Source organism: Watersipora subatra, chromosome 9, assembly GCF_963576615.1.
Source record: "Watersipora subatra chromosome 9, tzWatSuba1.1, whole genome shotgun sequence".
Lineage (NCBI taxonomy): Eukaryota > Metazoa > Bryozoa > Gymnolaemata > Cheilostomatida > Watersiporidae > Watersipora > Watersipora subatra.
The window spans coordinates 29,562,389-29,575,709 of NC_088716.1; the positions used below are offsets into that span (position 1 = coordinate 29,562,389).

The 13,321-nt window shown below is 34.5% G+C and overlaps 1 protein-coding gene across 1 annotated transcript in view; it reads left to right on the top strand.

The window, feature by feature from the left end:
- The window catches only part of LOC137403942 (actin-binding protein WASF2-like), a 33,190-nt gene that overhangs the window by 8,879 nt on the left and 10,990 nt on the right, over positions 1 to 13,321 (top strand). Inside the window, exons 4-7 of the mRNA XM_068090069.1 lie at positions 337 to 454; positions 5,990 to 6,109; positions 8,531 to 8,633; positions 11,931 to 12,052. Of these exons, the coding sequence (XP_067946170.1) occupies positions 337 to 454; positions 5,990 to 6,109; positions 8,531 to 8,633; positions 11,931 to 12,052 (463 nt within the window). The remainder of the gene's footprint in view (positions 1 to 336; positions 455 to 5,989; positions 6,110 to 8,530; positions 8,634 to 11,930; positions 12,053 to 13,321) is intronic.

The window sequence follows — 13,321 nt, forward strand, 5'->3', positions numbered from 1 at the left end:
TGTAATCAATACGGAGTATGAATATCAATATAATCAATACGGTCTCAGTGAGTGATAGTAGCATACAATTAGGAAAATTAAAGTTTCAACTCGCAAACTATACAACAACATCACTGTCAATAATATATCAATAATATATAATATATCAATAATATATAACTTGATTATATTTCAGTTGATTATATTGGGAGTTTTGAGTCCTAACGTTCAAGTGTATGAAAAATTACAAAATATATTGGGTGGCTCCATACTTTTGAACATGACTGTATGTTGGTGTCACGGAAAACGATGTTTGTCATATGCATCAAAAATTATCAGTTTTTGTACTAATTTTAGGACTGATGGAAAGTCGAGCATTAAAATGTACACTAATCCTGACCACTTCATCCATCTCTGGGTTGAATCGATACAGAAGGAGACGACCAAGAAGCATGATGGGAAGAAGGTTAAGAAGGTTTGTGTTCGTACATATCTCTGTATGTACAATATGTTTGTACATATCTGTGTATGTACAATATGTTTGTACATATCTCTGTATGTACAATATGTTTGTACATATCTGTGTATGTACAATATGTTCGTACATATCTCTGCATGTACAATATGTTTGTACATATCTGTGTATGTACAATCTGTACAATATTTTTGTACATATCTGTGTATAAGGCTTGACTCAGCATTAGCCAATGTACTATGCATTGTGCATGCACACGGCAACAAAGTTTGTTATATATTATCATCTGTTCCATCGTAGTGATGCACTTCAAATACTGATTTCTTACAAGTTTGTTTGTTTATCACATCCTAACAAGAAACAGTCTATTGAGGTTTTCATTAGTTTCCCTTGGCACATACTTGCTGCTAGTCTGTTGGTTAGTTGCAATCAAAGGTTTTGTCTGTGAGGCTTTCAATGCCATCATATTTGTATGGGGGTTGTTACGTTTGCTCTTATTGGTTAACAGTTGTGTCCACAAGTCGGTTGACAGTTGTGTACTTAGATTAGTTAACAGTTGTGCACTTAGGTTAGTTAACAGTTGTGTCCTTAGGTTAGTTAACAGTTGTGCACTTAGGTTAGGTAACAGTTGTGCACTTAGGTTAGTTAACAGTTGTGTACTTAGGTTAGTTAATAGTTGTGTACTTAGGTTAGTTAACAGCTGTGTACTTAGGTTAGTTAACAGTTGTGTACTTAAGTTAGTTAACAGTTGTGCACTTAATTTAGTTAACAGTTGTATCCTTAGGTTAGTTAATAGTTGTGTACTTAGGTTAGTTAACAGCTGTGTACTTAAGTTAGTTAACAGTTGTGTACTTAGGTTAGTTAACAGTTGTGTACTTAGGTTAGTTAACAGTTGTGTACTTAAGTTAGTTAACAGTTGTATCGTTATGTTGTAACTTCAACTCATCGTGTTAGGGATATTGTGTAACTAGCAACAGACAATCTTTCATGAGCAGTTCTCGGAGCATCGTCAGAATATCGGTATTGTAATATATCATATGGCATAGCATTAGCATTTGTTCAGCTATTTGCATTTTTTTAAGACGAAACAGTACGCGTTAAGTTTATTTGGGAAATTTTATAAAGCTACTACTACTAAAGCTATTTACTACTTGAAAGTCAAATACTGTGACAACAATTCTATATTAATTTTGCAAAAATGAGTCTAAACTGAATCGATTTTAACCTTTTAACGCGATAAAAACAGCCATGTACAAAAATACGTCAAGTTCATAAGATAAATCACACTGTAGAGAAAGATACATGTATTTCAAAAGTATTTAATTATCCAAACGATTATCTGAAATGTTTCATAAACAGTTCCAATTTAAACTGGTAGGTATAGTTGTGTCGCGGTCACAGAAACCATGGTTAAGTCGCAAATCACGAAGTTGAGTTATCCGACTTTGAAGTTGCACCAACTGAATTTATAATATTGGTAACGATTTTTGTAACACGTGCATCTGAACCAATCAACGAGTGATCTTTGTGAATCTGAAGTCAGTTTAGCCAATAGAAGTCTTAAACCCTCGGAAAAAAACCTTAAAACCGTTGCTATGCTAAACAGAAAGTATTGAAAAATGGCGTCCGATAAATATAATCATTTCTTTTTTGTCGATTTTAAAGATAACTCTGATATTTTGGACACTTATAATGGGTACTTTGGTATTCCGGACTGATGTCAATAGCAGTAAAAGTAAAGTGAACTACGATGATATTTTCGTAACGATTCTTAAAATATTATTACAGTATTTAATTATAAGAATAATTATTCGATTTTATAAGATTATTATCAGATTTAATTATAAGAATAATTATTCAAATTTCCAAGATTGAAGTTTATAGTGACCGATGGTGTGCAATATGTTACTGTTGTTATTTTTTTAAAGATTTTGTTGGTGATTTGGCTGTGCTCCATATTGCGGTACTGCCAAGCCGTTTTTAATATCTGCAAAATTAAGTAATACATTTTTTTATAAATATATGTACAGCTAGTTCTATGACAACCAGCTAAAATCTGTTTAGATTTTTAAATTCAGCATAATTCTTTTGGATATAGACACAGAAATCTAGATAAATATCACAACTTCTTGATATTGGTTGCTATGACGTTTTGAAATGTCAACAAAATTGTGCATTGGTTTTCGTTTCTTAAACTTTAACACCAGTTTTCTCAGAACTATGTTTTCGCACTAATGGTAAACGTGCATTCAGTTTATTGACCATAAAATCTGCTGTAATTAAGCTAAAATCAACATTTTTTTGCAAAATAACAGAATTTTCTCCTTCTGCTAATGTAGATAACTCCAAATCTTACAATCCCGACTTAACCATGGTTTCTGTGATCATGACCCAATTGCCATATGTATGTTACAAGGGATGTTTTGGTCCAGATATAAATAACCATTCAAGCACATCTAAGAGTGCGATTAGCTCTTGGTGGAAATCATAAAATTGAGTTGAGATTTTAATAATCATTTACTTCAGTCAATCGCAGGTGTGGGGGTTTTATCTCTACTGACGTAGACCAGTGTGTTAGTTTTGAAAGACGCATTGCCTACACATTGGCTACACAAATGTCGCATTTTGTGGGTGTTTGTAACCAGGCCTTCTCGTACATTTCTTTGATATGTAAATAGGTATTTACAGACCATGCGTTATGCAGAGGTATATTATTCATTACAGGATGAAATCGAGGATATCTATCAGGTATTGAACACTGTACTGTTGGATATGAGCGCACTTGCTATTGTTATTTATGCTACATTGTACTATGGTGCGTCTTTGAGAGTTGAGTGGTGTACTTTTTAAATTGTATCTTAACTTACAACAGAAATATTTTACGGTCCTTTGTAGCTCTTTTCATGTTTGTGTGTTTTAAGTGTTGTATGAGGTGAATAATCAGTTGTGTGTTTTAAGTGTTGTATGAGGTGAATAATCAGTTGTATGTTTAAGTGTTGTATGAGGTGAATAATCAGTTGCATGTTTTAAGTGTTGTATGAGGTGAATAATCAGTTGTGTGTTTTAAGTGTTGTATAAGGTGAATAATCAGTTGTGTGTTTTAAGTATTGTATGAGGTGAATAATCAGTTGTATGTTTTAAGTGTTGTATGAGGTGAATAATCAGTTGTGTGTTTTAAGTATTGTATGAGGTGAATAATCAGTTGTATGTTTTAAGTGTTGTATGAGGTGAATAATCAGTTGTGTGTTTTAAGTATTGTATGAGGTGAATAATCAGTTGTGTGTTTTAAGTATTGTATGAGGTGAATAATCAGTTGTATGTTTTAAGTGTTGTATGAGGTGAATAATCAGTTGTGTGTTTTAAGTGTTGTATGAGGTGAATAATCAGTTGTGTGTTTTAAGTATTGTATGAGGTGAATAATCAGTTGTATGTTTTAAGTGTTGTATGAGGTGAATAATCAGTTGTGTGTTTTAAGTGTTGTATGAGGTGAATAATCAGTTGTGTGTTTTAAGTATTGTATGAGGTGAATAATCAGTTGTATGTTTTAAGTGTTGTATGAGGTGAATAATCAGTTGTGTGTTTTAAGTGTTGTATGAGGTGAATAATCAGTTGTGTGTTTTAAGTGTTGTATGAGGTGAATAATCAGTTGCATGTTTTAATTATTGTATGAGGTGAATAATCAGTTGTATGTTTTAAGTGTTGTATGAGGTGAATAATCAGTTGTGTGTTTTAAGTATTGTATGAGGTGAATAATCAGTTGTGTGTTTTAAGTATTGTATGAGGTGAATAATCAGTTGTATGTTTTAAGTGTTGTATGAGGTGAATAATCAGTTGTGTGTTTTAAGTGTTGTATGAGGTGAATAATCAGTTGTATGTTTTAAGTGTTGTATGAGGTGAATAATCAGTTGTGTGTTTTAAGTATTGTATGAGGTGAATAATCAGTTGTGTGTTTTAAGTATTGTATGAGGTGAATAATCAGTTGCATGTTTTAAGTGTTGTATGAGGTGAATAATCAGTTGTGTGTTTTAAGTGTTGTATGAGGTGAATAATCAGTTGTGTGTTTTAAGTATTGTATGAGGTGAATAATCAGTTGTATGTTTTAAGTGTTGTATGAGGTGAATAATCAGTTGTGTGTTTTAAGTATTGTATGAGGTGAATAATCAGTTGTATGTTTTAAGTGTTGTATGAGGTGAATAATCAGTTGTGTGTTTTAAGTATTGTATGAGGTGAATAATCAGTTGTGTGTTTTAAGTATTGTATGAGGTGAATAATCAGTTGTATGTTTTAAGTGTTGTATGAGGTGAATAATCAGTTGTGTGTTTTAAGTGTTGTATGAGGTGAATAATCAGTTGTGTGTTTTAAGTATTGTATGAGGTGAATAATCAGTTGTATGTTTTAAGTGTTGTATGAGGTGAATAATCAGTTATGTGTTTTAAGTGTTGTATGAGGTGAATAATCAGTTGTGTGTTTTAAGTATTGTATGAGGTGAATAATCAGTTGTATGTTTTAAGTGTTGTATGAGGTGAATAATCAGTTGTGAGTTTTAAGTGTTGTATGAGGTGAATAATCAGTTGTATGTTTTAAGTATTGTATGAGGTGAATAATCAGTTGTGTGTTTTAAGTGTTGTATGAGGTGAATAATCAGTTGTGTGTTTTAAGTATTGTATGAGGTGAATAATCAGTTGTATGTTTTAAGTGTTGTATGAGGTGAATAATCAGTTGTGAGTTTTAAGTGTTGTATGAGGTGAATAATCAGTTGTATGTTTTAAGTGTTGTATGAGGTGAATAATCAGTTGTGTGTTTTAAGTGTTGTATGAGGTGAATAATCAGTTGTGTGTTTTAAGTATTGTATGAGGTGAATAATCAGTTGTATGTTTTAAGTGTTGTATGAGGTGAATAATCAGTTGCATGTTTTAATTATTGTATGAGGTGAATAATCAGTTGTGTGTTTTAAGTATTGTATGAGGTGAATAATCAGTTGTGTGTTTTAAGTATTGTATGAGGTGAATAATCAGTTGTGTGTTTTAAGTGTTGTATGAGGTGAATAATCAGTTGTATGTTTTAAGTATTGTATGAGGTGAATAATCAGTTGTATGTTTAAGTGTTGTATGAGGTGAATAATCAGTTGTATGTTTTAAGTGTTGTATGAGGTGAATAATCAGTTGTTTGTTTAATGATTGTGTGGCTAATGATTGGATGTTTTCTAGTGATTCTCGGTTTGAATGCCTAGGATGTCATCTGATGAAGTTTCACCTATTTTTAGATATTGTATCCGCCATGTTTATGGTTTTCTTTGCAGCCACATTGGTTATTGTTTGTTTCCTCCACCCATTTTGTTGTACACACGTACAGTATTTTTTTGGACTTGACACGGTTTATTGCATTATGCTACATTATTTTGTTTTGCGGGGTCATCCTTTGAGTGCCCTCCTTTGAGTGGCCGGTTGTACACATCGGTATCTTTTGAGTGGCCAGTTGTGCTCTGTGTTGCATTTTTCAGTTTCCTTGTGGCACTAAGCGTTCGTGTTATTGCAGAGGCCCTCGCGCAGAGGCGAAAATAAGGAAATTAGAAATGTCATGTCGCGTAGTGAGAAATACAAAGCCATGGCCCATGGCAAGGAATTCGTTCCAGCTAAATCATCAGATGAAATAGCTGTGAGTATTGACCACTGATTCACTTTTCGATGAGATTATGATATCTCTGATTTGGTTAGGTGTTTTGTGGCATGGTGATATAAGTGCATAACATGGTGATATAACAACAATGAATGGTGATATACATTGCATTGTTGTTAATCGATCTTCTGTCAAAGATGATCAAAATTTCAATCATCGTGTTTCCACGCGTCAAGTTGGTTCGGAGTTGTTTCAACTTTGAGTCACAAAAACTGTTAAATCTTAACATATTTGACGCCATTTCGATTTGTTAAATCTGTGCGAAGCCATTCGTTGCGAGATAGCGAGTCTACTCTAACAAGTTTTGTTGTGAGCGATACATCACGGATCTTGAAAGAGATCTATAGTGCAACTCCGAATTGTTAAAACGGTCGGGTGTTATTTCATCGGCAGTGGGCAACTCCAAACCCATTTGAAGCATGGAAACACGGTGAATGGTTCAAGCGTTTATGACTAGGTTACCTTGTAGAGTTTAATGTACCCCTTACTGATGCTCAAGCTATAAACTTGGGTAATATTCTTCACACAAAGTCGGGCTGAGCATCCAGTCGGTAGGATATCGCAAAAGTTTCGGATATGCAGTGATTGTGTTTCCAAAGTTCTTTGATAAGGCTAATAAAGCCTTATCAAAGAACTTTGGAACAGGTTGTCTAACACCAGTCAAGAAACTGTAGAATGTCGGAAGTATATTATTTTGTGCACTGGATCATTTGCAGGTGCTTGTCGAAGTACCGTCGTTCCATGGAATTTTGGTGAATGCAACTTTTATACAATCATTGAAATAAAATTGTCTGTGCTTTTATAAGCATATTTTATTTATATTATTTATGATATGTATTTATATTTATTTTATAAGCGTAAGTCGGTGTGCTGTATGCGTCGGAATAAAAAATATGCCGATATTCTATTTCTCGAAGTTCCTTACACAATTCATGAAGGAAAACTGATGTTTGACCTCTTTCAATGCGAAGTTATTCGCTATTAGTTTTTTGGGAAAACGAAACTGCAAACAGATAAGTGATAAAATTTTAGCCGATTGAAAAAGTTGAAGCTCAGTAAAATAGTTAAAAATGCATACCAAAACTTAGCTCTAAGTTTGTGTTAGGTAGGCTGTGTTAGGTGTTATTTAAGTTAATGTCAACATTTATTTTATGTCTTCGTCGAAAGTAAGAACTCTCTATGGTACGTACTGCACATAGTACACTGTAACGTTACATTAATAAGGTTAACATGTTACTTTGTTACTAAATTTTAATATGTACAGTAGGTATATAAAATTTTGATGATTTTTACTAGGGGCTGTTTGTATTAAACATTTACTGTGGGTTTCTATATCCCTCTATACGAAGTTTTCACCGTACAATGCCAACACTGGAACGAATTAGAATCTTGGCAAGGGTCCATTATACATGCATATTCACAGTACACATGTACACAGCAAATGTAGTGGTGGATTTGCTCAAATGTTGACTCGCAACAAAATTCCCATTACAGTTATTTGGTATCAAAACATTCACCATGTCTTACTCTGCGTCTACTGTAGTTACATGAGCCTCTACTATAGTTATAGGAGCGTCTACTGTAGTTATAGGAGCGTCTGCTGTAGTTATAGAAGCGTTTGCTGTAGTTATAGGAGCGTCTTCTGTAGTTATAGGAGTGTCTGCTGTAGTTATAGGAGCGTCTGCTGTAGTTATAGGAGCATCTACTGTAGTTATAGGAGTGTCTACTGTAGTTATAGGAGTGTCTACTGTAGTTATAGGAGCGTCTGCTGTAGTTATAGAAGCGTTTGCTGTAGTTATAGGAGCGTCTTCTGTAGTTAAAGGAGTGTCTGCTGTAGTTATAGGAGCGTCTGCTGTAGTTATAGGAGCATATACTGTAGTTGTTGGAGTGTTTACTGTAGTTATAGGAGTGTCTGCTGTAATTATAGAAGCGTCTACTGTAGTTATAGGAATGTCTACTGTAGTTATAGGAGCGTCTGCTGTAGTTATAGAAGAGTTTGCTGTAGTTATAGGAGCGTCTACTGTAGTTATAGGAGTGTCTGCTGTAGTTATAGGAGCATCTACTGTAGTTATAGGAGTGTCTGCTGTAGTTATAGGAGCGTCTACTGTAGTTATAGGAGCGTTTACTGTAGTTATAGGAGTGTCTGCTGTAGTTATAGGAGCGTCTACTGTGGTTGAAGAGTGACCGAGTATAAAACATCAAGAAGGTATCAACAGATGCATAGATCAACGTAAATTTTTTAATATTACAGTTGCCTTTGTAGCGTGTGTAGTCTTTACATGCAACACAGGTGGTCTTGACATGCAACACAGGTGGTCTTTACATGCAACACAGGTGGTCTTTAAATGGAACACAGGTGATCTTTGCTTATGGTTTTGTACTGTGTGACTCTACCTGCAGGCTGAGAAACAAGTTGAAAAGCAGAGAAAGGTGTCAGGCGTGCCAGCTCAGGCCCCTTCTAATGGACAGCTTGAAGAGCACAGAGCGTCTCAATCTCCTGCCAGTAAGTTTTGATTGGTATGAAAACTTTAGTACAGTGGACCCCCTTCCCCCTAGCCTGTCTTGACAAACTGTTGTTTTTGCGGAGTTGTTCCCCCGTCGAGCGGGCGAGCAACACAACGGGCGGCAACACAACAGATTGTCACAAGACGTACTGCACCTGATGCATCAGCTGCACTAAAAGGGAGTTGTTCTCTTCCGTCTATGCGGCTTGGCTGCGATGTTATGGCGGTCGCTCCATTGGTAACCATACGAATCTCGCGCAAAAATTTATGTAGAAAAAATAAGATTACAATGTTTAACCAAATACCAGTTTCTGTTGTAAACGTTAGTAAAATTTAAGAATATAATAAATTGAAAATAAAATCCATAAGAACAAATAAAACTGACTGATACAAAAAAGAAATAAAACTGACTGAGCGCACAAATAATGACATGTTTAGTCGCTGTTGTTGCCTAAGTTCTTTAAGTTCTACTAAAGTTTATCGCAGAGACTGGTCGCTGGTTAAACGTTGTAATCTTATTTTTTCTACATAAATTTTTGCGCAAAATTCATTAAGATTACCCATGGAGCGACTGACATAACATCGCAACCAAGCCGCATAGACGGAAGTGAACAACTCCCTATAAGTGCAGCTGATGCATCAGGTGCAGTACGTCTTGTGACAAGCTATTGTGTTGCTCGCCCGCTCGACGGGGAACAACTCCGCAAAAACAACAGTTTGTCAAGACAGGCTACCTTCCCCCTCGCTATACGACATTAAGTCATTCTAGGGTTGGCATTGTAAGGCAAAACGTCGTATCGAGAGGTATAGAAACACATAGTAATTATCTAACGCAAACATCCCTTGGTAAAAAAAACATCAAAATTTTCTACACGTACTATACTTATTAAAAATTAGTAACAAAATAATATATTAACCTTAGTGGCTATAGTTAACTATAGTTAACCTAGTAACTCTAGCTTCGTTGCCACAGTAATTATTTTCTTATTTCTTCCTTTAACGTCATTATCAAACTTAGGATCCATTACTATAACTGTAATTTGTTAAGTTAACTGTAGTTAACTTAATGAATTGAAGTTATATATGTAGTTATATACGTAGTTACAAACGTATAATAATTTAAAGTTCATAGTAAACTCTAAAATGTTTGCTATAAAAGTTCTTATTATAGTAAACTCTAAGACGCGCAATGAAATTTCGTTTACTTATCACCAAGTTTCGTTTCACTCACGCAATATTAAGCATTTATGAAGCATGAAGAATGCTGAACTGAGAGAGGGAGAGAGCGGGAGGGAGAGAGCGGGAGGGAGAGAGCGGGAGGGAGAGAGCGGGAGGGAGAGAGCGGGAGGGAGAGAGCGGGAGGGAGAGAGCGGGAGGGAGGGAGGGAGAAAGCGGGAGGGAGAGAGCGGGAGAAAGATTGTCACCGACTCATCAATTGGCTCATTCGACCATTTCGTTTTACATTTGCTGCTCTGGTAAACATTATTTCTGCTTTTATAAGAAACTCTCAATTACGTGATTTGTATACATAACTCAAACATACTGAGTAATTTGATACATATCTATCATATGATATATTGTATTTATTGTATAATATATTGTATCTATCATATGATATATTGTATCTATCGTATGATATCTTGTATCTATCGTATGATATATTGTATCTATCTTATGATATATTGTATCTTATCGTATGATATATTGTATCTATCGTATGATATATTGTATCTATCGTATGATATATTATATCTATCGTATGATATATTATATCTATCATAGGATATCTTGTATCTATCGTATGATATATTGTATCTATCAAATGATATATTGTATCTATCAAATGATATATTGTATCTATCAAATGATATATTGTATCTATCGTATGATATATTGTATCTATCGTATGATATATTGTATCTATCGTATGATATATTGTATCTATCAAATGATATATTGTATCTATCGTATGATATATTGTATCTATCGTATGATATATTGTATCAGGGTGAAACAATCCAGAGACTGGAATGAAAACCAATTTCTACTTGCTGAAAGTCATGTAGACCTTGGTCAATGAGCTTTACTCGTGATTCGAGCTAAAATTTTCCTTAGACATCACTGTTTATGCGAACAATATGTCACAGGTGCTATTAGACATCATTGTCTTTGTGAACAATATATTACAGATTCTACGTGATAGCATTTTTGTATAGTTGTGTGCAATAAATAAACCTAATTTACTTTTATGTAAATCAAATATTGTTTTGGGATTTGTTCAAACAATATTTGTTAATCGTTAATCTCGAGCATCACAGTGTTGTTTACTTGTTTACAAGTAAACAACACGCAAAGTATATAAATTGTTTTCCACAATCTAATTGTTAAATTAAAAATTATTATACCCACCTTCAAGTCAGTTTATACAACTGTACAACCATTTAAGGTATTTTAAAGGAGTTTCATGCCTTGTAAAAATAGCTGATAGTAATTTATAGCAATGCATACGTACATGTTTCATAACTTCAACTCGTATCATTAAGGGATTGTTTCATTGTTTCTTGCCTTTAAGAAAATAATTCATGTTGAGCACGAATCTTTGCTAGCTCATTTTATTTTTCTAAGATTTTTCGAAGATTTATTTTTTTTCTCTGTTGAAAAGTTTTTCTAACGTCTATAGAGAGTTTGGCATTGTTGTGGAACATGCTTTGAGAGATTCTCTCATTTGGTTGATGCCATATAATGCAATTACGTAAAAATAGTTGTGCATTTCATTTATTACACAAAATACGGCTCTAAACTTTTATTCCTGTTCTAAAATAAATTTGATAAGAATTTTTTAATATAATTAAAACATCTTTATTACAAAAGGTTATAGGTATTGTATATTTTTATTAGTTTATAATTCACATCGAAAGAGTCCAATCATATGAAAGCCAGATAGCAGCTAAAGGTGTGGTCTATTCAGCAGATAAAAGACAGATATGTCAAAGGTGTAATCTTATCAACATAAAATGTAATGTATTTAGCAAATATAAGCTATATATACCAGAGTTCAAGAAGCACAAAAGTCACACGATAGTAAACTAACATATTTTAATCATCATACGGAGTTTGACTGTCGACCATCCTGCTTTCTGAAATGCAATCATGCTGGCATAAAAGTGCTGCAAACTTTTAATTCATCGATTTTTTTCAAATTCAGGTGTTTGACAACTGCATGGAGATAGGTCAGGGTGATGTTTGGCTAGCCAAACACTAGCACGAGATTCTGACACTTTTCTGTCACTTTACAGTGTCTCCTCCTGCCCCACCCGCCCCTGTTGTTGACATGGCTAGCCAAAAAGCTGATAAGTATCAGGACATGATCTATGACTACGGCATGACGAGACCCGATGCTACATCTCCACCTCAACATGTGTGTTTGGGCTTTAGAACGCTTTTCTTGTGTTCTTTGCATGAGTACAGTTGGTCTACAATTCATTGCATAGTCATGATCAGTACAGTTGATCTACAATTCATTGCATAACTATGATCAGCACAGTTGGTCTACATTTCATTGCATAACTATGATCAGTACAGTTGGTCTACAATTCATTGCATAGCCATGATCAGTACAGTTGGTCTACAATTCATTGCATAGTCATGATCAGTACAGTTGGTCTACAATTCATTGCATAACCATGATCAGTACAGTTGGTCTACAATTCATTGCATAACCATGATCAGTACAGTTGGTCTACAATTCATTGCATAACTATGATCAGTACAGTTGGTCTACAGTTCATTGCATAACCATGATCAGTACAGTTGGTCTACAATTCATTGCATAACCATGATCAGTACAGTTGGTCTACAATTCATTGCATAACCATGATCGGTACAGTTGGTCTACAATTCATTGCATAACCATGATCAGTACAGTTGGTCTACAATTCATTGCATAACCATGATCAGTACAGTTGGTCTACAGTTCATTGCATAACCATGATCAGTACAGTTGGTCTACAATTCATTGCATAACCATGATCAGTACAGTTGGTCTACAGTTCATTGCATAACCATGATCAGTACAGTTGGTCTACAATTCATTGCATAGTCATGATCAGTACAGTTGGTCTACAATTCATTGCATAACTATGATCAGTACAGTTGGTCTACAGTTCATTGCATAACCATGATCAGTACAGTTGGTCTACAATTCATTGCATAGCCATGATCGGTACAGTTGGTCTACAATTCATTGCATAACTATGATCAGTACAGTTGGTCTACAGTTCATTGCATAACCATGATCAGTACAGTTGGTCTACAATTCATTGCATAACCATTATCAGTACAGTTGGTCTACAATTCATTGCATAGCCATGATCAGTACAGTTGGCCTACAATTCATTGCATAGCCATGATCAGTACAGCTGGTCTACAATTCATTGCATAACCATGATCAGTACAGTTGGTCTACAATTCATTGCATAGCCATGATCAGTACAGTTGGTCTACAATTCATTGCATAGCCATGATCAGCACAGTTGGTCTACAATTCATTGCATAACCTCCAGAAACATAATTTTTCAGGAAAATAGGAAAAATATATCCTAGTAGTCTTATTTGTCTTTTGGCTCCTGTCGAGTCTATTTTGATTTCATTTTTTTCTGTAGCATCTTTATTAGTTGCTATGCAATGT